Source organism: Chanos chanos, chromosome 1, assembly GCF_902362185.1.
Source record: "Chanos chanos chromosome 1, fChaCha1.1, whole genome shotgun sequence".
Lineage (NCBI taxonomy): Eukaryota > Metazoa > Chordata > Actinopteri > Gonorynchiformes > Chanidae > Chanos > Chanos chanos.
The window spans coordinates 61,032,389-61,056,218 of record NC_044495.1 but is presented as its reverse complement, the minus strand read 5'-3'; the positions used below and the strand labels follow the sequence as shown (position 1 = coordinate 61,056,218).

The following is a 23,830-nucleotide window of genomic DNA, read 5'->3' as shown; positions in this document are numbered from 1 at the left end:
CACTTTCCCAGATGTCATGTGGAGAGGCAATATGAAACTCACTCAGTTACTCCCTCCCTCCCTCTCCCTCTCCCTCTCTCTCTCCCTCCCTCTCCCTCTCCCTCTCCCTCTCTCTCTCTCTCTCTCTCTCTCTCTCTCTCTCCCCCATCCATTCAGTTTGTGTACTCATATTTTCCTCTGCGGTAAAACTGCATGAATAAAATTTGCTGGAATAAAACATCCAGGCATGTTTTCTGTTTTTTTCAAGTCACTTTTAATGGCGTGCTTGTCAAGAAAGTAGCCCCCATGCTAACGTCGTTTGGATAAACCGCTGAGCCTGTCTTATAGAGTTGGGATTTGGGGAAAAGGAGTGGTTCCCTGAAACTGATGAGGTAACCCCATACTTTGCGTCTCTGTTGACTTTACAAGCCCCGGTTATTGTGTTAAACTTTTTGGGGCAGTTTGTGTATGCACCTTGTCCACGGAGCTAAATGGGGTTGCACTATATTTTACGGGTCAACAGTTATTCAGTGTTCAGCAGGTGAGGGGGTGTGAAGAAAAAGAGATAAGAATCGTCATATGGAGACCATACAACCATGTCACAGAGCACAGAGAGAGAGTGAGAGAGAAATGACAGACTAGACCTGCTGGATTCTCAGGTTTTAGTTGTTGAGTCCTGGCTGGCAGGTACCCGTGCACTGCTGGAGACCAGGCCAGACCTCCACAGTTCTGCACCATCTCAAGTCTCCTCCCACTGAAAACAGCACTATTAACACAGCCCACGTCTTTAACTGGGTCAGGAGACTCTGTCTGCGCTTCAAATATTTCACTCTGAAGCCTTCTCTGATTTACAGTGGGCAAACTGGGAGCATTTCCCCTGACATTAGACACACATCCACCTCTTCAGCAAGTGGTGTGTGTGTGTACGTGTGTGTGTGTGTGTGTTTGTGTTTGTATGTATGTGTGTGCATGTGTGCACTTGCGTGTGTGTGTGTGCGGGTGCGTGCGTGTGTTTGTATGTATGTGTGTGCATGCGTACGTGTGTGTGTGTGTGCACGCGTGTGTGTTTGTATGTATGTGTGTGCTTGTGTGTGTGTTTGTATGTATGTGTGTGCATGTGTGCACGTGTGTGTGTGTGTGTGTGCGCGTGTGTTTGTATGTATGTGTGTGTGTGTGTGTGTGTGTGTGTTTGTATGTGTGTGTGTGTGCGTGTGTGTGTGTGTGTGTGTGTGTGTGCGCGTGTGTGTATCTGGATCTACTGTAGAGTTGAGGTAGACTGTCTGGACTGAATTAGCTTTGTTCTTTAAGATTAAACGTAGTCTGGCACTGCAGGGGGATATACTGAGAGTAATGCACAGTTTAGATCAAAGCCACTCAACCTAAACCACACAAGCTGATGAAGTTGTAGGCGTGTATATATAAATAAATAAATATATATGTGTGTGTGTTAGCGTGTGTGTGTGTTTGTGTGTTTGTATGTATGTGTATGTGTGTGTGTGTTTGTATGTATGTGTGTGTGTGTGTGTGTGTGTTTGTATGTGTGTGTGTGTGTGTGCGTGTGCGTGTGCGTGTGTGTTTTTCCAAGTTTTTAGAGCTTTGTCTGTACCCACTCTCCCCAGGAGAATGTAAATGTCTGGTACATTAACTGCTCTCTCTACTCAGAGAAGTTTTTTGTGTTGTTTGTCTTGTTTTCAGAGTGATGTTGGTGCTATTGTTCCAGCAAAAAAAAAAAAAAAAGTACTACATGTTTGATTGCTTAAAATTAAGGTTAGAGTTTGGATTATTCATCTTTATTTACCATTAAAATGGAAATCAGTGGGAAGCTCCCCACCAAGCCATAAAGCCAGATGTACATATGTGTGCGTGTGTATAACGGTGCACTAGACTGCTTTCCTCCCTCCAGATGACACAATGGAAGCACTCAATGGTACAACATACCACTTTTCCATTCTGTGTTTGTCCAAAATTTGTTTGTCTGTTAGTGGTGAGAGAACCCTGGTCACATGACAGGATTCTTTAAGACGCCTTTACAGTCCGACCTGTCGGCGTATCCTGTGTCTTACATTGGCAGTATTCTGGGTGCTGGGCTTCAGTCTGTGTTTTCATACAAGTTCCAGAAAGACATGCTGGTTTCTTTGAGTAATATCGCAGACGGCTGAACATTGTACTTTGGAACTAAAACGACCCTCTGTCCATCAACACACTAATACCAGTGGCAACACGCACACACACACACACACACGCACACACACACACACTCACACACACATCGTTGCACACACAACCTGACACATGGCACAGACAGAAATAACAACAGCAAGAATGATTGACTGTCCCTATAACAGACGCTTTAAAACAGTATCTTAAACTCCTGAAGTCCTGGCTTAGTGCTACACAATGTAAATAAGAAAAAAATGCTCATTTGTACAAATGGTGATATTCAGATGAAAACAGCAACAAAAAAAGAAGAGGACGGTATTTGCCATTTCGTATGTTATGGCAAATCATTATTTTGGCGACTGGGGAATTTCTATATGAAATAGTGCCCTTGCATAGTTGTCCTTTGATTGTGTTGAAAAGTCATCAAGTGTTTTTGTCGGTAAATAATTGTTTGCTTTTGTAGCTTTGCTGTGTTCATCCTGATCAGCCGTCATGTGACTGGAGAAAAAAAAAGAAACCGCAAAGAGGCGTGAGTCCAAACACATCCAGCTTGGCACAATGTTGGCACAATGTTGGCACAGAGATATGACACATAAGTTATGACAGACATATAGTGAGGGTGGCAAGAACTCAAACCCCTGTTCTGACCAAAGACACGATGCATGACACAGAACTCAGACATAAAATAAACAACATATATGGAGACGCATAAACACGTGTTTCAAACGAGCGCATTTGTTCTCATTATTTCTGGGTTGTAAATAGTTTGTCTCTGGCATCCACACAAAAGATTTCCACGCACAAAAGCTCAGCAAAAATTCTTCTAATGTGGTTATTCCGACATTACACTCATGTTTGACTCGGAAAGAAAAACAAATGAAAAAATGAAAATGAAACAAACAAAAAAAAAACTTTTATATGTCACCAAACGACAGACAATACATACAGGGATAGATATATTTATACATACTGAATGTATTTTTAATGTAGTACTGATATGTAGAAGTCACTAAATCATGCTCTCAAACATCAGAAAGAATTTAGTTTGTGCAAAGTACAACGTCGCGGCTTGAATTCATCCTTTTTTTCTTTTTTTTTTTTTTTTTTGGTTTGTTTGTTTACTGTTATACAACAGGTCGCAAACCCGTCCCCTCCCATGGCTTGGATTGTTGAATTCCCACCCGTAACCCAAACTCACATTATCATTACAACCACAAGACTGTCTGTTGAGCACAATGCCATCCCATTGGAAAACCATATCTGCAGCATTTCAGTAAACACAGATGACTGACTGAGATGCCACAGGGTCGAGCGTGTTCCCCTCGCCCTGGTCTCCTAACCCCGCTGCAGGTCGCCGGGGGTGACGCTGACTCTCCACATGCAGACTGACACTGTCAGATTCCATTCAGTCCTCTTGAAGTCTTTGAGTTCATCTCAACGTAGCCCCCTACTGTATCCGTTCCCCTCTGACAAACCAACACCTTCAGCGTCTCACTTCCTCGACAGTCTCCGGTCAACGTAACCAAACGGCTGACAAGACGAAGGATCAAGTGTCTGTGGGTGTGAGCCCTCTGTCGTGTAAGAACTAAATGTGCTGTTGTAAGATGTGTAAAGTGATAGCCCTTTGATGTGCAAAACTGTCCTATCACAGTTTGTCAGTTTGAAGAGTTACATCAACATGTGTGTGTTCGAATGGATCGTGTCACTGTACACTGACGTATACGGTTTTGGCTCTGAGTGGTCCGCGGAGCATCAGAGACAACAAAAAAAAAAAGTTTCTCTCTGTTTCTCTGCATCTCTGTCCAGTCTGTGCATTGGCAAGAGGCCATGCAGACACTCAAGCTCCTGTTGGTTTTGAGATTTTGGTGGCCCTTCTTGTACATCCATTTCTAAAAAAAAATTTTCCCTGGACACTTTGGGTTCCCTCTCCTACCAATCAGAACTGTCACTTTAAATGGATGGGCGGGGCGGAGGACGGTCTGGGGGAGGGGCTCTTCCTGGAGGTGGAGCTTGAGGGGGAGGTGGCAGGGATCCAGTTGGTGAAGCTGGTGGAGAAGGTGGAGCCTCAGGAGTGGGGAGGTACAGAGAGGTGGGTGGCAGGGCCCGGTTGGGTGGAGGGGTGTACGGGGGCGGAGTTATGGGTGGAGAGGGAGTGAGCGGTGGAGGAGGTGAAGGCGGTAGAGGGGGGAGAGCGGTAGATGGAGAGGCTGGAGGGCTGCGCTGGGGTGGGGGCAGTTTGGTCTGAGACGGTGGAGGGCTGGGGTCTTGTGGCGGGTTGTAGATTGGAGTGGAGTTCCGGTTGTAGGCTGGATATCTCGGAGAAGGATTTGACTTAATGCGAGTGAAGTTCATGCAGCGACCCTGCAGCCAGAGAGAGAGAGAGAGAGAGAGATGGACAGGGGAGGAAAGAGAAATGAAAACTGTTATTGTTTGACCGACATGTGCTTTCTGATGTTTTAACTGTAACGGTAGCCAGCGAGTAGAGTGCTACGCAGTGAGTATACCTCACTCCCCTGACACCTTAAGAGGCGTACTAGCGACTGATGCTAGCGCCCATGGGTTTTAGCCTCCTTGCTAGCACGCCCGCCTCCCATCCCGAGGGTCACCGGTTCAAGCCCAGTGGTAAACACAATGCAGAGCGGTAACATAATCATTGTGTACTTCACTGATGTTCCTTTGAGATAGAAGTGAGTAATGCTCTACTGTTAAATACAGTTCTATTGTTAAATACAGTTCTATGCGCTGGGAAACAGACCAGAGTATTCAAATTCACACTCATCCAGGCCTGCCAACAGTCTCTACACATGTCAAAAACTAACATGGTTAATGATTGGTGCATTACATATACCTCCACCAATCATGGGTCGTGACTAGTCGAGGTATAAAAGCCTGACAGTAGCAAAGTTTTGCTTTTTTTTTTTTTTTTTTTTTTCCGAACAAGATTTCCTGTGACTGCAAGTAATGGTAGGTTTCTCTCATCGGTCCTGACCTTCAGAACAACAGAAGGGACAGACAGAGAAACGTGTTTCTCTTTATTGGATCTTCTGTTAGGCTGAGCAGTTGAATTAGCCATAGAGGCCTAAAAAGATCTCCTGTCGGAGGCGGCGACACTCTAATGACCTGATGGTCTCTACAGATGTGCTCCTGACAACCGGAGTTTAAACAGCATGCAAACGCACTTGGTCCCCTGCGCAGTACGCCTGCCTCATCAGCAAACACATCAATGTTTCAGAGGAAGAAAATTCACAAACCAACTAAACAGGAATAGCAAAATAGGAAAAAGCACAACTGTGACCGGATCAAAAGGCTGAATGTTGAACGGGCACATCTGAGAACTCTGTTTTGTGTCGCAACTCCTCTTTGTTTTTCATCTGTTTCCAGAACCTTCGCTGCTGTGGTCAAAGTGATACGCAGTAAAAGTTCGAGCGAGCTGTCACTTGTAAACTTCTGCGAAAATTCCGTGGTCACGCGGCCAAAGGAACCTGGTTTACAACATCGGTTAACGGTAAAGCGCCAGGCTGAGGGCAGGCAGCAGTCCCAGAGAGTACTGAACGTGTTCCCTGAGGGCAAGACCCCTCCTCCCGCCGCGGGGGAATTCAATCTCTTCCACGCCTGTTCTGATTCTGAATAAAGAAAAAAAAACAAAACAAACTCACTAACTCAACTCAAAAAAAAAAAAAAGGGTAATTACAACCAGAGGGGTCTTGTTTACCCACACTGGTACTGAGAAATGCTGAGGGTCTCCAGCCTGGCTTCCTGTTGACTGAGGAGGATTTTCCTGGACTTGAGGGGACTTTCATGGACTTTGTTTGCCTCTCTCATTCTCCCTCTTACACTACATTACTGAGATGGTCACACCCAAAAGAGAGAGCGAGAGAGATTTTGGAGAACAGCGTGGGGTATGAAAAAGCCACAGTCTCATTGCTTCATGCAGTGGGTTTCAACACAGAACAGTGCGTCTGCCCATCCTAACAGTGACTGCCATGCTGAGCTGATTTTAAACTCCAGCACGACGCAGAGATACTGGCGCCTAACAGCCGGGTCTTACGGAGGTCTTGTGGGAGAGCTGACGAGAGTTGCGTATAGTGTTTGCTGTTTACAGTTGATGGTTTCGGGCAGCAGGCCCAGTTTACATGACTACTCCGGACAAGATTTTTCAGTGGAACGGCTCTGCGTGACTGAGACAAATGCATCATGCATGTCTCTCTCTCTCTCTCAGGAGCACCTGAGATTCTGGCTAACCATTATACCATTATTCTCCAACCAGTTACCTATAGTGTCCACATAACACTCGCACGCACGCCCACACACGCACACACACACACATTCCCTGCTGCGCTGCGTCAGATATCTGATATTCCTCTATCTTTGCATTTTCCCGGTTACATAACCCTGCTCCTTAAGTACTCTTCAGTATCTCCACTCTCTTTTTTTCTCTCTCTCTCTGTTTTCCTCGTCATCTGTCTGTCTTGCTAAATATCTCCCCTCTCTCTCTCTCTCTCTCTCTCTCTCTCCCTCCCTCTCTCTCTCTCTCTCTCTCTCTCTCTCCCTCCCTCCCTCCCTCTCTCGTTTCATTTCCACCCATGCGAGCCAGGGGGAGATTTATGCTCCTGCTCCTAAAACTTTGCTCCTTTGCTCCTCTCCAGGACCATCACTGAGATGTTCCCCGTTTTTAATCGTCCATTCAAATTCCTGGTGTGATTGGTTAAAACCTTACATGTTGCTGTTTTCCTGCACAAGCTGTCAGAGGATTAGGGAAGAAAATATGTTGTCCCTTTTACATCTACTTTTGAAAAACATGTTCATAATAACATACTTTTATTTGCTTATAAAACCAACAAACTTTTTGTTTTTTTTGTTTTTGGGAGTCATATCAGACCCTTGGCTTTTCCTCTGAAATGAGTCAATATCAGACAAAAAAATAATAGCATATTTGAATGAGTAAATCAGTGAACTGAGTGAAAACGATGCATCAATGTTTATTTTTTTGAAGTAAAACTGACTTATGTTACTTTAGATTTAAGAGGCGCATCGGAGACCTTAATGTACATCCTCAAGCTACCAATCTCACATTCTCAATACATAATATTTTCCTCTGCAGAGGAAATCTGTCATCATATTGGGACATTACAGTGTGCAGTGGGGGAAAAAACCGGCAGCTTGGCCACACACGCTGACCGTGACCAGAACCGTCACACTGACCAGAGTCACTCTCTCTGTCTCTGTCTGCACCGACGAGATCTGCGGCGTGAGAGGACAGGACTGCCCAGCGAGGGGGAGATCCGTGAGAAGCTGGATGAGTAACTGGACTTTTCCAAAATGGAGTTAAAAATAAGAGGAACAAACAAACAAACAAAAAAGAAAAAGAAAAGAAAATGCAAAAGAAAATGTTTTAGCTCTGGGGTTGTCTGTTCTCAAATCCTTGAATGCACCCTGACTGACAGACACTTGTCTGTTACACACACACACACACACACACTCTGCGTTTGATTTGGTGGTCTCAGTAAGGCTGAAGAGACACAATAATACAGGGCCGATTAAGTGCCGGTCTCGGCAGCTGAGATATTAAACGGGCAAACGTCTCGTCAGATCGACATGGTGGAGCTGACATTCTTCGCAAAGTGTGCAAAATCAACTCTGCTACCGCAGTCCAACGAACAGAGATGACCACGGTTGCTAAGTAACCGAGACACACAAGCATTACACAAACAGCAGAACAAATTCGGAAGAATGTGAGAATCTGGGTCAGGGCTGTGGAACTGCTGCAGAGTGTTTAGTTTTCAGAACCGGTCCAGCGGTGGATATCATTTCTCCAGGGTGTTGACTACCACACAGGCCAGTCGTCTGAGCCAGAATGAAATACACACACACACACACACACATTCACACTCACATACACACACTCACACACACACACACACACACCATCATCACCAAGCATTCAGTCCCATGTCCAGTTTGAGAAACTAATGATAAATTCTGACTGACCTCAAAGGAAACTGGAAATGTAAGTGTGTATGTTTGGTTGGATATCAGTTTTTGTGTTCACTGACTCCCAGAGGCTATATCACAGCACACACACACACAGGCACACACACACACTCACAGGCACAGACACACACACACACACAGGCACATACGCATACACACACACACACACACACAGGCACAGACACACACACACACAGGCACACACACACACACACACAGTAGATATTTCATATTCTCTGGAAAAGGGGGTTGCAGTCAGCCTCTATGAATATCTTTGCCAGACACGGATGGGTGAAAAGTTGAAGTCGAATAGTCTGTATAGCCGGTGCAGTGCACCATCGACTCCTCTGTCTACGCACGTTTCACTGCTAATCTGCTAACAGCTGCCTCAACACCACTCTGTCTTCCTCTCCTCTGTAAATAACGCACAGGCATGTCTCCATCAGGCCCTGCTCTGAAGCCAAATATGATTCAAACAATCTGACAACAGCGAGGAGAGAGAAACAGAGATGACGGCCAGCCCCTCTGAAAGGCCGAGGGTGTGGACACACCAAAGCCGTTTGCTGCGTTTTTTTTTGTTTTGTTTTGTTTTGTTTTCTGTGCCTCAAACGAAAACGTCGCTCTAAATCTTGTTCTGGGTAAACACTCATGTCAGGTCTCCATCCCCATGATTCGGATTCAATAAAACATATTCCCCCTGTTTTTCCTCAAAACTGCGCTCCACTGACTGGGATCGCTGGTTTTGGCCGTGCTGGATTTTGTTTGTTTAACTGGAAATGATGGGATGAACAAGGCCCAGGGTTTGATTAGTCCTTTATACACATACAATAAGATGAGTCAAACTTTGCCCCTTAATGGTGCTACATAGCAATGACAGGGCATTGAAAGGATTTTTCTTTTCAAAAAATCACGATTGTGTTATTCTCAAATTGTGTTATCCTGAAAGTCTTGCAGTCAGGAAGCATTACCATATTACAATCTTTCTGTTTTTCTTTAGCGAAACTTGACTCTATGTTTACATGTCAAAACGTTGGACATATCTGAAAGTTCTTTTAACTTCCTGCACAAAAACAAAAGGAAACCTCCTCAGAGTTTTTTAGTTAATCCTGTTTATCTAATGAGGAGACGCTTCATGCGGATTCTCCTCAGATAACCCCCTAAGAAAAGCATCCCGCCGATCCATATCCCAAAAAATGAAAAAAAAAAAAAATAACAATCATAACATTTGTAATAATGGATTTTGCTCATCTGTTGGCATCAAACACTGCCAGCACTTTGAGGTCCTTTGACATTCCCCAATATCAGATCAAAGGTCCAAGCTTTTCAGTATTCTAGGAACACCCTGGCGTATCTATGCCAGAGATCATCCTGTAACCAATCCGAAACAGATGATGCGGATTGGTCCCCTGACTGGGCCCATACCACGTCCTCAGATGAGCTCCTGTGTGCAATTTAGCGTCTGTATTTGAAGTCAAGACATTTGCAAAAGGGTAAATGAGTTATAAAAGAGCCCCGTGTCCCCATCGCGAACCCTTTCACCGCTAGTTCAACGCGGTTCATATAGCCGCAGGAACACGCTGTCTGCGTTTCCTGTCCTGTGCCTTCGCTTTGGTGAGGAGGGTCAGCATTCATGTTCTCTCTGCTTTTGCCTGTTTTTTTTTTTGGTTTTTGTTATCAATGAACTGATGTAACAAAAAGAAAAAAAAAAGTCAGGGAGCTCTTGTTGCTGCATTCATGCTCAAACCATGTGTGTGGGTCTACACACAAAACACAGGCTTTCACTTTATATCCAGGCTTTCTCTCTCTCTCTCTCTCTCTCTCTCTCTCTCTCTCTCTCTCTCTCTCTCTCTCTCTCCTTGTCTGTCTACTTGTATTTCTCTATTCCTTCATCATATGCCTTGCTCAGTTCTTTCTGTTTTATAAACAAATCAAATTTGCTTCAGATGAGCACAGACGTGCAGTGTACTTTTGACAACTTCTCAGCCTTGTTGGTTTTACACAGCACCCTGGTATTACACAGCACCCTGGTTCCTATACGTTCTGTGAGACGGCGTCGAATGGTCTTTGGCACGTTGACATCTCTGTGTCTGACTGTATTACGCATTGTGAGGACCCTGTGTGTGTCAGCACCGTGAGTTATCAGGACTGTCAGGGGCGGACGTCTGAGTCCTGACCCGGCAGTGTGGGTTCCCTGCTTTGTTTCATTTCATGAAGGATTGTTTTTGTCACTCCTCATTGTTTCACCTACTCACACATTAAATATGTAAAACAGGGTCTGACAGTCTGTGGCTGAGACGTCCATCTGTAAATGAAAGCCTGTGGTAGAGAGATATGCATGAAGGAGTGTGTGTGTGTGTATGTGTGTGTGTGTGTGTGTCTGCGTGTGTGTGCATGTGTGTGTGTGTGTGTGTGTGTGAGTGTGCGCGTGCGCGTGTGTGCATGCGTGGATGTGTGTGTGTTTGTGTGTGTGTGTGGGTGTGTGTGTGTGCGTGCGTGCGCGTGTGTGCATGCGTGGATGTGTGTGTGTTTGTGTGTGTGTGTGTGTTTGTGTGTGTGTGTGTGTGTGTGTGTGCGCGCGTGCGCGTGCGCGTGTGTGCATGCGTGGATGTGTGTGTGTTTGTGTGTGTGTGTGTGTGTGTGTGTTATGGCTGGGTAACGATGGCCTTCATTTCCTCTGAGCCACAGAATGTTGCTGTACTCACGTCCACACCTATCTCTCTGATACATCCAGCTCTGCCTCCCTGTCTGACTGACTGATTTAAACCGTGTGTGTGTGTCTGTATGTGTGTGTGTGACTGAGAGAGAGGGAGAGAGAGAGAGAGAGCCAAAGTACTTTGGAGTGAGGAGGGAGAAAGAGGAAGGATTAGATCAACACAGTTTTAAAGGTCTTTAAACTATTCTGCAGAAGAAGCTCCTCAGAGCTGAGAGACTCCAAACTCTCGCTGTTTGAGTGGTGTGATACAGGACCTTAGTGCTTCCTCAAATGCAGTTTTTTTTTTTTCAAAATGTGAACGCTAAGGTGAGTTAGAATGTTTTCAAAAAGAATTAAAGAAAAATACTTCATAGTTTTATTAATGTCCATAATGTCCTTCATTGTAGAAACTGTAAGGCTATAAACAGACAGACTGTTCATGACTGTGTAGCTGTAAAAGAGGGTTTTGGTGGGTGGAGAAGGAATTTTTTTGGCTGTTCTCACCTTCTCCCCTGGCTGAGGTCTCATGACGGACACGCGGTCATAACCCTTCCTCAGCAGGACCCAAAGGGCGTCCAATTTTCCCTGAAAAAAAAAAAAACACCATCAGGAGACACATTCATCAGACAAATGGCATTCACCTCAATTTCTCAAATTCATTATACAGAGTAGGTAGACTGAATGTTTGATCACACAAATGTGTGTGTGTGTGTGTGTTTGTACAGCTATCCTTGTGAGGACCAGTTTGAGACCTTGGGAGTGAGGACATTTTGGGAGAGTGAGGACATTTTGGCTGGTCTTCACTTCTTCAAAGGGCTGTTTGAGGATTAAGACTTGGTTTTAGGGTTCAGGTTAGAATTAGGTTTAGGTTAGGGTTAGGGTAAGGGTTGGGGTTAGGCATTTAGTTGTGATGGTTGAGGTTAGGGTAAGGGGCTATGGAATGCATTATGTCATTGAGTGTCCTCACAAAGATAGAAGTGTGTGTGTGTGTTGATGTCTGTGTGGTCTTGTTTTGCAGTGATTCTCACTCTGATCTGATCTGAGAACAGCTAAACATGACAGGTTGTTTTTAACACAGAACAGTAGAGGTTTGTTTTGGACACCGGGGGGACTAAGTGGGAGCTGGTTTCGTTGTGAGTGAAGCTGAAAACTCAGTTGACCTGCTGTGTTTTGCTCCAAACACTCTGACTGGCCATTGTCCATTGATCCTTTAATAATCCAGCCCTGTGACCTCTCTCCAGAGAATGTTCAGAACCTCAGTTCCATGCTCATATGATGTCATCGTTTGGCGCTCCGTTCATGCCAAAGATGCATTCCAGTTCATCATAGTCAACGCTAATCTAATTTACTGATAGAAACATCTGATTCGGATTATACACAGCTCCCCCCTTCTCAAACGACAGCTATTTACTTATTTAAACAATCAACAAAAAGACATGACAGAACAACTGGGTCTATATTAGGTCTGTGAGTTTGTGTGTGTGTGTGCGCGTGCGTGTGTGTGTGTGTGTGTGTGTGTGTATGAGAGAGAGAGAGAGAGAGAGAGAGAGCCTGGGTACTTTGAAACAAGGTGGGATGGGGATGAATGATTAGATCAACATCATTTTAAAGGTCTTTAAACTATGCTGCAAGACTGAGAGGTCCCAAATCCCAGCTGTCAGACAGATTTGCGTTGTGTGATAAGGGGCCTCACTGATTCCTCAAATGCGGTTTTCTTCAGGATGTGAACATCGAAGTGAGTTCAAGGTGAGTTCAACTGTTCTCAAAAAGAAATTAAAAAACAAAACTTGATGGTTTTATTAAATTCTATGATGTCCATCTATGTAATCACTGTAATACCATAAACTATGGAACGCCTGTATCAGGACTATCAGTTTCACTGAAAGTCTTGGTACAGTATATATATAGAGAGAGAAGGTTAATTGTATGTGTGTGTGTGTGTGTGTGTGTGTTTTTGCCAATGAGTGTTTAAGGCAGTGTGTGATGGGAGAAGTGGAGGTTACATCGGTGTGTGTATGCGTATCTGTGTTTGCGGCGACAGTTAGTATGGAGGCAACGCCAGTACAGGTTTTTAGTACAGTACAGGTTTTTAGCACAGTACAGGTTTTTTGTACCGTAAAGGTTTTTTGTATAGTAAAGGTTTTTAGCACAGTACAGGTTTTTTGTACCGTAAAGGTTTTTAGTACAGTACAGGTTTTTCGTACAGTACAGGTTTTTAGTACAGTATAGAGGAGACAAAGTGGAGGGTATGTGTTTTCCACTGTAAAAGTGCTGACTCCACAGACTGTCTCTCTCTCTCTCTCTCGCTCTCTCTCTCTCTCTCTCTCTCTATCTCTCCAGAGGCCAGCGATGTCGAAGTCTGGTTTCTATTAGCCACATGCCAGGATGTGCATATGTTTGGAGCAATGCACTTTAGCCCATTCCTGTTCCACTGGGAATGAATGCTCTCCTGAGATCAGCACTTCCGAGAAACCACTTATGTTTCCAAGACATTTCCATGTGGTGATGTGCCAGCTCAGTTCCCTAGATTGGCCCGTGTGTGAAACGAAACCGCTTACGACTTATACTTGGACTCCAGCTCAATTTTTCTGAATTACATTTTTGACTCCGCAACATACTATGACTCATCAGGTAAGTGAGTACACTTCTTTCAGAAAATGTGTGTGTGTGTGTGTGTGTGTGTGTGTGTGTTTTTATTTTTAATCAAAAAATGTTCAGAACAACTGAACTTGGTTAAAATATAAGCTTACATGAAAAGCGATTATTTGTAGTTTTTTTACAAATTACTGTACTTAAGAATTAAGTTTATACGAACCCCTGGTAAAATGGTTACTTACCTGATGAAACCATGCATTTAGGCGATAATATAAACATAATAAAAAGCACATCATTTCAAGTTATGCAGTGGAACACACTTGACAATATTTTGTGTCAATATTTTGCGTTGATCTTCTAGTTCAGACTTTTTGTACCTTTGTCAGTCGCTATAAATATGTGGAGATCACCCAGGTCAACGGCATCACACTGCATGCGATTGCTCTCATGATAAAAAAAATATATATATTGGTGTAATTTCCTTAAAAAAGATTCCTCCAACACCTTCGCAAACCTGAAGCACGTGACCTAACATCAGTTTCCATTTAACGTATAATTTACATTCGGCAAAAAAAGAAAAGAAAACCCTGCACCTCTGATTTTGTTGTGATTATAATATTAGACAAGACAAACTATCAACATCTGGTCCATTTCGACAACACGATAAGTTTCCCGCCACCAAAGCACTTCCTGAATAGGTTTACATAGGAATTAACGTAGCTTTAGGTTTTCCCAAAATGACATATGGACCTTAGTAAACAGCTCTGCAGGGCATTATACATTCATATGAGGCATATGAGGTGATGAGAAAAGTCCCCTGTGTTAAATTAACTCTGAGAACGTGGTTCAGTGTTTATGTAATCCACACTCACCAGAGTAAATGTAGTTATTTGAACATGCTAAAACATCGCCCTCTAGGGGATACCATTAAAAATGTCAGGGCTACGGTCACGGGAACGTAAAGTAACACTGATTGGAACTCAGTGTGTGTGTGTGTGTGTGTGTGTGTGTGTGTGTATATGTGTGTGTGTGTGTGTGTGTGTGTGTGTCTGTATGTGTGTGTGTGTGTGTGTGTGCGTGTGTGTGTGTGTGTGTGTGTGTGTGCGCACGTGCGTGTGTGTGCGTGTATGTGTGTTTGTGTGTGTGTGTGTCTATGTGTGTGTGTGTGTGTGTGTGTGTGTGTGTATATGTGTGTGTGTGTGTGTGTGAGTGTGTGTATGTGTGTGTGTGTGTGTGTGTTCTGTACCTTTATAGGGGAGTACCACTTGTGCGGACTGGGTGGTTTGCGCATGCCGTTGTTGAGGATGCGAACTGGCGGTGCCTCAAATTCCTGTTCCGGCATTTTCACCCTGGCGTTCTTCGCTTTTTCCAACTTGGCTCCCTCTTCAGTCGACCCCTTCTCACCCCAGCGTACCTGCGCGTGAAACACCAAACACGGATAAATAAACAGACAAACAGCATTCAGCTGTCAAAAAAAAAATAAACCCCGCTGAGAATTCTGGAGCGGAGACAGATGAGCCATATGGAGCTGCGTTTGGGTCAGTGCCATATGCATAAGCTGTGAGTACTCCAGCGACACCGTCATAGTTTAACTGACTGCAGCCTGATGCTGACGGAGCATCTGAGACAGGCCGTCCACGGAGAGGAGTGAGAGGGGAAGAAGACTGTGTGATATTCTGTTTGATTCAGTCAGAAACATTTTTCAAAAACACTGCCGTCCACCCCGGTGATAGCCAGAAATGATGCGTTATGTATTTTTGACAGAACTTGGACGAAAAAGGATTCAGACACTCTGTAAAGCATTCCAAGTGCACTTTTTTTTTGTAACTTAAATTTAAGCTCTACAATGCTGTCTGACTGTCCTGTGTTCTATGCCCTGGTGGTCTGTCTTCTTCTCTGTTGTCTCTGTTGCTTCTTTCTGATCACTTTGTTTTCTTTGTTAATTGAACAGGAATGAATTCAGCCAAACGGAAATGACCGCAGTTGTATTTGAACAAACCTTTTTAAGATGTGTAAGGCGTAGGTGAATGTATTTGTATGAATGTATTCATACTTGAATTATTGTATTGGAGTCTGTGTATTTCTTCTCAAAATAGATAAAAGCATGAGGAAATTCATTCAACCGTATTTGCGTTGTGTAATTGTATTGGTCTGAATGTGATTAAATGGGGATGTTTTTGAATCATAGCTGTGAAGTACTGAACACTCACTTCCATCCTCTTAATCCCGCCCACTCCTCGGCCACCGTAATAAGAGGCGTCCACGGTGGGCCACTTCTTCTTCGGAGCTCCATCGTCTAGCTCGTCCTCCTAAAAAGAAAAGAAAGAGAAAAAAAAGAGTGAAGAGAGATACATACCAAACTCTCGAAAAACCTCTTTTAAATGGTTTGTGGACAGTTTGCAGCAGAATGAGCTGACCAGCCTCAACAACAGAGCTTCCTGAGAGAGCTCACATAAGCCCTCTGTGCCCTGACTCAGCTCTGACCCAGGTCTCTGTGCCCTGACCCAGGCCTCTGTGCCCTGACCCAGGCCTCTGTGCCCTGACCCAGGCCTCTGTGCCCTGACCCAGGCCTCTGTGCCCTGACTCAGGCCTCTGTGCCCTGACCCAGGCCTCTGTGCCCTGACCCAGGTCTCTGTGCCCTGACCCAGGCCTCTGTGCCCTGACCCAGGCCTCTGTGCCCTGACTCAGGTCTCTGTGCTCTGACTCAGCTCTGACCCAGGCCTCTATGCCCTGACCCAGGCCTCTGTGCCCTGACTCAGGTCTCTGTGCTCTGACTCAGCTCTGACCCAGGCCTCTGTGCCCTGACCCAGGCCTCTGTGCCCTGACTCAGGTCTCTGTGCTCTGACTCAGCTCTGACCCAGGCCTCTGTGCCCTGACTCAGGCCTCTATGCCCTGACCCAGGCCTCTGTGCTCTGACTCAGCTCTGACTTAGGCATTGTGACAGCCGTGGAACAGATTTTATAGTTTATATTGTCATTTACCGCCTGTCAACATTACATTAACCTTAATATTATGTGCATATGCAGATCCAGTGACGTGACTGGTAATTTGTGTTCTGTGCACGGACAAAGAAGAACTTGCCTGTCTCTGTCGTGTGATTGGTTGTGCGTGTACGGAGAGGGCTGCGAACACAGTTTGGTTTCTTGGGCCTGATTTTCTTCCCCTCTGTGTTTCCATGCATTGGCGCATTGGCCTATCAGGGGTGTGAACCGCTACAAAGCTACACCCTCCCACTCATCATATAAACTAAGCTCAACACGGGCGGACCCAAATCATGACTTCATTTTTCCATCTCTCAGAGAGCTGACCCACCGCTGTTTTCTTTTCTGTTCTTTTCTTTTTTTTTCATGCCTTCCAACAGAATTCAAACCAGCTCTGAAAGTGTAGAAATGTCACAACCCTTTATTAAAACCAGTGTTTAAAAACTCCCCGTCCAGCAGCACTCTGTCCCCTCAACCCACCTCTCTCTCTCTCCATGTCTTTCTCTCCCTTTAATGTGATGAGAGTGTCTTTGATCAGATCTCTTGAGTGAGTGACCGTCTCCAGAACTAGACAGAACTAGAGTTAATCTCTCAGAGACAGTCAACTGTTACATGCTTAAAGCTATTACAGGAGAGAGGCTGATAACTCGTTTAAGTCTCCCTGAAAGGTGATGATGGTTGTCTGTTTGTGTGTGTGTGTTTGTTTGTGTGTGTGCATGCATTTTTTTTTCTTATCTCTCTCTATCCCACACTTGCTCTCTTCAAACATTTTGTAAACACGATGTTTTCTAATACGGAAAACACATGTTGATAACATGGGTTCTTTTTCCGTATGAAGCAACTGACTCAGATTTCCAGAAACTAAAGAGGTTTGATTTACTAATGAAATTTAAAACCTTGTCCATGGCCGTTTCGTAATCATCCTGGCAACACATAGCTACGCTTGTTGTTCATCAGAATCTAGAATCTATCATGATGAAAATATTTTATTAGTGTCACTGGTATGTCTCCACTGGTCTAACACATTCTGGATTCACTGATCCACAGACAAATGGCTAATCAGTGGGTTTCTAATTGAAACCTTGTGTGACAAAGTACATCTCTTTCTTCTCAATGTTTTTCACTTTTCAGGAAAAGGATTAAATCATTATTTACTTGGATTGTTTGCTGTGTGTGTGTGTGTGTGTGTGTGTGTGTGTGTGTGTGTGTGTGTGTGTGAAACTTAAACACTAAGCGAGGACACCCTACTGAATGGACAGTTTGGTCAAACTGTTGAGGAAAGACTGGTTGTATCCGCTGGCAGAGGTTGTAAAAATGAAAACACCTCTGTACGAGAGAGAACTACTTTCTCCCTCATGTACACAATGAGATCATCACCACAAGTCCAGTCTGAGGACACGGTTTTAAACAGAAGACACACACTGGGGGAGACCGGGACACCAGCTCAGTCTGTGAACCAGTCTGTGTCATATTTTGACAAATTCCTCTCTTCATGAGGTCACGACACAGGAACAGTAAGAATGACTGAGACATTATGACAACTGAAACTGAACATTAATAAATCCCTCCAAATGTTCTGGGCTTTTTTTTTTTTTATGTTTGAGGCAGAATGGTGGACAAACAGGGGCAGTAGGAGTAAATGAGTCGTTACTGAATCCAGATCAGGGTCATATTCCGGCACGTTCTCTGACTGACTCTTCTCTCCGTCTGAGCTGGCCTTATAAACACATAACTGGCCTTAAACCAACTACGCAAATTCGCACCGTTCCCCTTGCCTCTCCATTCAAATGTCAGTGCACTACACTACCTCCTAATAAACATATCGGCCCTCTCAGACGCCCTCCTACGATCGTGTTATAAGAAAACAATTCGTGCCTACACATTGTGTGGTCCTGGAGAGGCAGATTTGGACTTCTGTAGAAAAAAAAACAAAAAACGATGAAACCAAATCGTTGCTCTCCTCCATGCTTAGCCTTTGAACTCCTTCTACTGGATGATTTTAGATGATTTATATTCGCTAGTGAGGAGAACGGAAACCATGCTTGTTACAATGTGTTTGTCCTGAATAAATGTTCCTAGAAACCTCTTCACGTTGTTCTGTTTCTTTCTCTCTCTCTCTCTCTCTCTCTAAAATGCTCCAAACGTACACCTCCGTTTTTGTTTACACACTTCCCCAAACAGAGACTGTGACATCGCTTACCGAACTGTCCTCTTGCACTGGCGGCGGAGGCTCGTGGATGATCTGGGGAGAAAGAGGAGGAGAGGAGGAGGGGAAAAGGACAGAGGGAGAGAGAAAGGTAGAGAGAGAGAGAGAGAGAGGAGGTGACATACAAAGGTTAACAATCTCTAACGTGAGCATGTGACTTTAATGGTCATGCCAGAGCATCAGACAGCATTTTTCTCGGGACTAAAGGGGCTTTTCGGTTTTCACCAGCGTGCCGATAGGACCTAAAAGAGTAATGTGTTCAATATGTGCCAAAAAAACAGGCTTACACAAAAACACATGTCCGATGAACTGTTTTTCTCTCTCTCTCTCTCTCTCTCTCTCTCTCTCTGTCTCCTTCTCTCTCTCTCTCCCTCCCTCTCTCTCTCTCTGTCTTTCTCTCTCCTCCCCCTCATCTGCTTTTTTCCCTACTATTTACAAGCAAGTTTAAATGACCTAGAAATGTGCAGTCCAGAACCTTAAACCTGGGCAGTGTGTCAGGGTAGGGGTGGAAAGAGGGGTGTTGGGGGGGGGGGGGGGCACAGATTGTGCACTGTCGTAAGCACGCAAGAGTCCTGAAAAACACACACACACACACGCACACGCACTGATTCACAGTCCATGCTTGTTTTTGTTTTGAAGGACTAGTAGCGTACTTGGAATTGGTTCTTCGAAACACTTCACGGAAAGGGAAGTCAGTCGTGGAAAAACATGTCATAAGATTATGTATCTGCCATTTTTTAGGTCCTCTCTGTTCTGTTCTGAAATTGGACTTGGCTAAAGAAAAAAAAAAGAAAAAAGAAAAAACAATAACAACATAATTAACTGAAACCTTTGGGTGCAGGAGGATTCACGTTGTCTCTATTTTGCATCTGACATTACAGTGGAATTTCATGGTTTTCTCCCTTTCAACAACACATCATGAAGTTAGTGAGAGTTACTCATGTTCCTGGGGTCAGGAGTTCAAAGGCGAGGTCCTTCTACAAATTCAATCTCACAAAACATTGGTAGATGCCGCGAGATTCCGCGATTAGAATGCCATGTGGGCCCGAAGCTAACGTGTTTTTCTTTGCCAATCTAATAAATTTTCTCCAAAAAAAAATGGATTCGATTTTCCTCCTCGTTTTCCTGAAGGGAGAACAACAAGCTGATCTCCCATGGTTACCTTACATGGCTTTCCTAAACAGTGCTGGGCAAATGCATCTGTCCATGAAACTAACAGGCTGAACTCAGATGGGGAGAGAGACAAGGTTAGCTTGTAAAAACAGACAAGTCTTTTTCCACCTTCAGTTTCAAAGCTAGTAAAAACACACGATTGCAAGAGGAAAGCCACCGGCTTAGAACTTTTGAAAGCGGCCCAAGTTATACAGGGGCCTGTAATGTTAAAGGTCTGGTCTGAACTGAGAGAGTTTAATTGGTTGGATCAAAGCAGAATCACTGCTGAGGCAGAGAAAATGATCAGCAACCGTCTCCATAGAGACGGGTGACCACGGAATCTTCTCTTCCAAACGTTGGAAGACGCTCTGATGGACAGCCGCACTGTCCATGCTTCCTGGACATTTAGGTGCTCTGGCAGACGAGTGACTCATTGCTCTTCTCATTATTTAGCTTTTCTCTGTCCAGACTCTCTCTCTCTCTGTCTCTCTCTCTCTCTCTCTCTCTGTCTCTCTCTCTCTCCCTGTCTCTCTCTGTCTGTCTCTCTCTCTCTCTCTCTGTCTCTGCCTCTCTCTCTCTCTCTCTCTGTCTCTCTCTCTCTCTCTCTGTCTCTCTCTGTCTGTCTCTCTCTCTCTCTCGGTCTCTCTCTGTCTGTCTGTCTCTCTCTCTCTCTCTCTCCCTCTCTCTCTCTCGGTTTCTCTCTGTCTGTCTCTCTCTCTCTCTCTCTCTCTGTCTCTCTCTCTCTCTCAGTCAAAGTGTCTCCCTCTCTCTCTCTCTCTCTCTCTCTCTTTCTCTCCCCCTCTCTGTGTTTCAAATGGGTATCAGCTGGCAGAAATGTTTCTTTTGAGTTGAAATAGCAAGATCTAGTCTTCAGAACTGCCTACAGAATATAGCTAAACACACAGCATGTGTACCATCGACCTCTCACTTTTTTCCCTTCCAAAACTTCCCATGTGGGGGATTTACCCTCTGCCTCAGTACTCCAAACTCTCATTACGTCTCTAAGAAAAATGCTTCTTTTTTTTCTTTTATCCAGGCAGAAAGACGGACTTTGATGAATGATCGTACATGTTTAACAAATAAAAGGAGTGAGATTTTTAGTGATTAAATGTTCCTTTCATTCAACATCTTCCACTTTGAGGAAAAACACCTGCAGGCACTGAAAACGAAGGGCACCCCACTTGTCAAATAGAAACTTAATGAGGGAGAACTCTATTTATTTTGGACTCTGACTCCGGGGACCCACAGAAGGTCAGCGTTAGCAGGGCCAGGGAGCACAGAACAGAAGATTTACCCAGTACTCCCACCTATCCACTACCCACTGGTCCCAGTTATCCACTACCCACTGGTCCCAGTTGGCCTTGACCCTGTGTGTGGAGTAATGGACTCTGCAAAGGGATCAACTGCACACCGAGGTCAAACAGGACAGGAAACCTGATCCCCCCATGACTTCGACGGGCTTGCCCCCTGACACCTCGGGAGTTCTGCCCCCCGACACCTCGGGAGTTCTGTCGAGAGGCCGCGTTCTGCACTCAGGACAGATAGGCCTGGAAAACACATCCTGTCCGACGCGGGGAGTCAAAACAAAACTGGGCCCAGAGGACCTGCCGAAACCTCACTCTCGGGCCTGGCCAAATGTGTTTTAAAAGCAGGTCAGGCACGTGTATTGATCTAAAACAAAATTTACACCTCACCTGTGGTTGTTTGTTTAAATATAACTGGACTAATGTGGTTTTCAGATGTAAAGTCTAGCATATGTGTCCCATGCGTTCTGGGCCTGCAGGGGCGTTGGATGATATGTAAGCATATGAAACCAGCCAAAATTGTGCTGTTGACGTTAAGGGTTTGAGGTTCCAGTTCTAAATTGGTTAACGCAGGTCTGGTAAACTTTTCACACCAAGCTTAATCATTTTAACAGGCGTAATTTAATACATTTAACTTTAGATACATATGAGCACACGTCAGAGCCTGTTGCATTTTAAAGAACTGAAATTTCTCCTTTTTTCTGTTCCAAGCTCTCGTATAACAGACTTGCTGAGTTTTATATTGCAGCGTCTGCTTTTTGGAACATCTCTGAAACGGAGAACAGAGCCAAATTCAGCATTAGACTACATTGTCCTGTCATCGTGTCAATCCACTGCAGCGGTTACATCACAACAGTGACATTCCGACAGAAGAATGGAATTCCCCACGGCTGTGTGTTACCGCGGCTACGCTGCCATGAATCTGTCACCGTGACGATATAGAGAGAGAACTTACCACAGTGCAGCACAGCGGCCAGAACCACCAAAGCAGAGCCAGAATCAGCAACAGCATCAGAATCAACAGGGCAATACCCAGGATGGTGCCGTCAGACTTAAAAAAACCAAACAAGAAAAAACAGAAAGAGCAGAATTTTCACTGAGCGGTTTTATTTGTAAGACCGACTTCCAAGATCACAATATCCAGTTTAGAGATGCAGTTTCTACTCAGTTTAGAAATGGAAGCTAAAAAAAACAAACTCAAACAGGCCCTCATTTGTGGGTGTTTTCTATTTTTTTTTTCTTTTTCTTGATCTTGTTGCTGAAGTGAAGTGTGCCTAAGAAATTTGAGATGGCATTTTGATCTTGGAACTATGATAAAACACTGTTCTGTGTGTACGATTGGCTGTTTGTATTAAACAGCATGAACAAGCTGCTAATTACATGTTTGAACATTCGGTATGCCTCAGATTTTCTTATAATGACACCTCAGCACTATGAAGTCACCCCTGGGACAGATTCAGAACGGGGTCCTGACTGTTTAAGGAATGCTTTATAACACTGGTTTGTAACAGGGGTGACGGCAGATGCAGCTCTACAGCCAACAGAGCGCTGCTGATGGCCTTGGAAGCTATGGGAGTAACAGAAGACACTCAATTTGCTGCGAGATGTTAATTAAGCAGATGAACGATCAGAGTAATGAGCTTGGGAAACTGGATACCGCAGAGGGTCGCAGCTGGAGAGCCAGAGATTCGTTAAGTGACTAATTTCTCTGACTTTTATCCAAACATCTTTTACTAGCATCACTGGACCGGACCAATCAGCCGCGTAATTGGATACAACACTTCATTTGTTTGTTTGAATTCTTCCCCTGCGGAGTTTGGCTAACTGGTGTTATTTCTGGACAGTAATGGACTTTTCGGTGCGTTTCTGAGTCATTCGGCAGCCTCTCTGATCCAACGCGTAAAATCAGGTCAACACAGTAAATACAGCAGGGGCAGCAGCAGGAAAAGAGGAAATGACAAAAAGAAACACTGCTTTCTCCCACGTGAATATTATCTTTCTCTCGGGCGATTCGATTAGTGAGGGATGGTTGGTAACGTTACACTTACGCAGCCCACTGTGGTGATGGTGACCGAGCTGGAAATGAAACTCAGGCCTTCGTTCATGCTGACATAAAGGGAGGCAGCTCTGAAACACAAACGAACGTCACACTCAACGTGACTGTTGCCTCAGCCCTGGCTCCGCTTCATCTTCACGTCTCATTCAGGTGATTTCGCTCTTGAACTGAGCTACTGACTACACATCATTACTGTTTTTATGACGATGGCAATCGTTAAAAAAAACAATAAAGGAGTTCCAAAGTTATCAAAACAAATGGAAAAACATTCTGAATTGTTAGTAAGTGGGTTCCAAGGTTGTGCAATCACTCACTTAGAGGCAGGGTGAAGCACACAAATGGTTTTGGACGCAAAGCAAATTTTTTTCTTTTTTTTTTTAATCCCTGCTGGGTCTGGAATTTAAAAAAAAACAATGGCCAACTTACGTGCCCTCTTCTCGAAGGACAGGTGCAGGGCAGAGGAGGTATGTGTCCTCGACAACCAACGGCTTCACCACTGTGGACAGAGAAAAGGCGGGGAGAGGAAGAGACAAAACCATAACTTAGACTTTTAGGAAACTTTTGATTGGATGGAACCCTGTCTAAGACCTGCTGTTGACCTCTACAACATCTGGCTTGAGGTTTCAGCTGAATCAACTTGTCATCTTTCAGAGAAAGGCTAGTGAGTTTCAGTATCATATGACTGAACTATGCAGAACAGTGACAAAAACACAA

At 44.5% G+C, this 23,830-nt stretch overlaps 1 protein-coding gene across 3 annotated transcripts in view; it reads right to left on the bottom strand.

Annotated features, from left to right (window-relative positions):
* Positions 1-4,089: 4,089 nt before the first annotated feature.
* The window catches only part of antxr1a (ANTXR cell adhesion molecule 1a), a 42,732-nt gene continuing 22,991 nt past the window's right edge, over positions 4,090-23,830 (bottom strand). Inside the window, exons 11-19 of one of the 3 annotated variants that reach the window (XM_030777906.1) lie at positions 23,543-23,612; positions 23,109-23,187; positions 22,016-22,111; positions 18,599-18,640; positions 15,628-15,723; positions 14,664-14,831; positions 11,327-11,407; positions 4,348-4,500; positions 4,090-4,203 (exon numbers count right to left, since the gene is read on the bottom strand). In XM_030777906.1, coding sequence (XP_030633766.1) covers positions 4,090-4,203; positions 4,348-4,500; positions 11,327-11,407; positions 14,664-14,831; positions 15,628-15,723; positions 18,599-18,640; positions 22,016-22,111; positions 23,109-23,187; positions 23,543-23,612 — 899 coding nt within the window. Of the gene's footprint in view, positions 4,501-11,326; positions 11,408-14,663; positions 14,832-15,627; positions 15,727-18,598; positions 18,641-22,015; positions 22,112-23,108; positions 23,188-23,542; positions 23,613-23,830 lie in introns of all 3 variants that reach the window. The other 2 variants (XM_030777892.1, XM_030777899.1) reach the window with 2 other exon arrangements.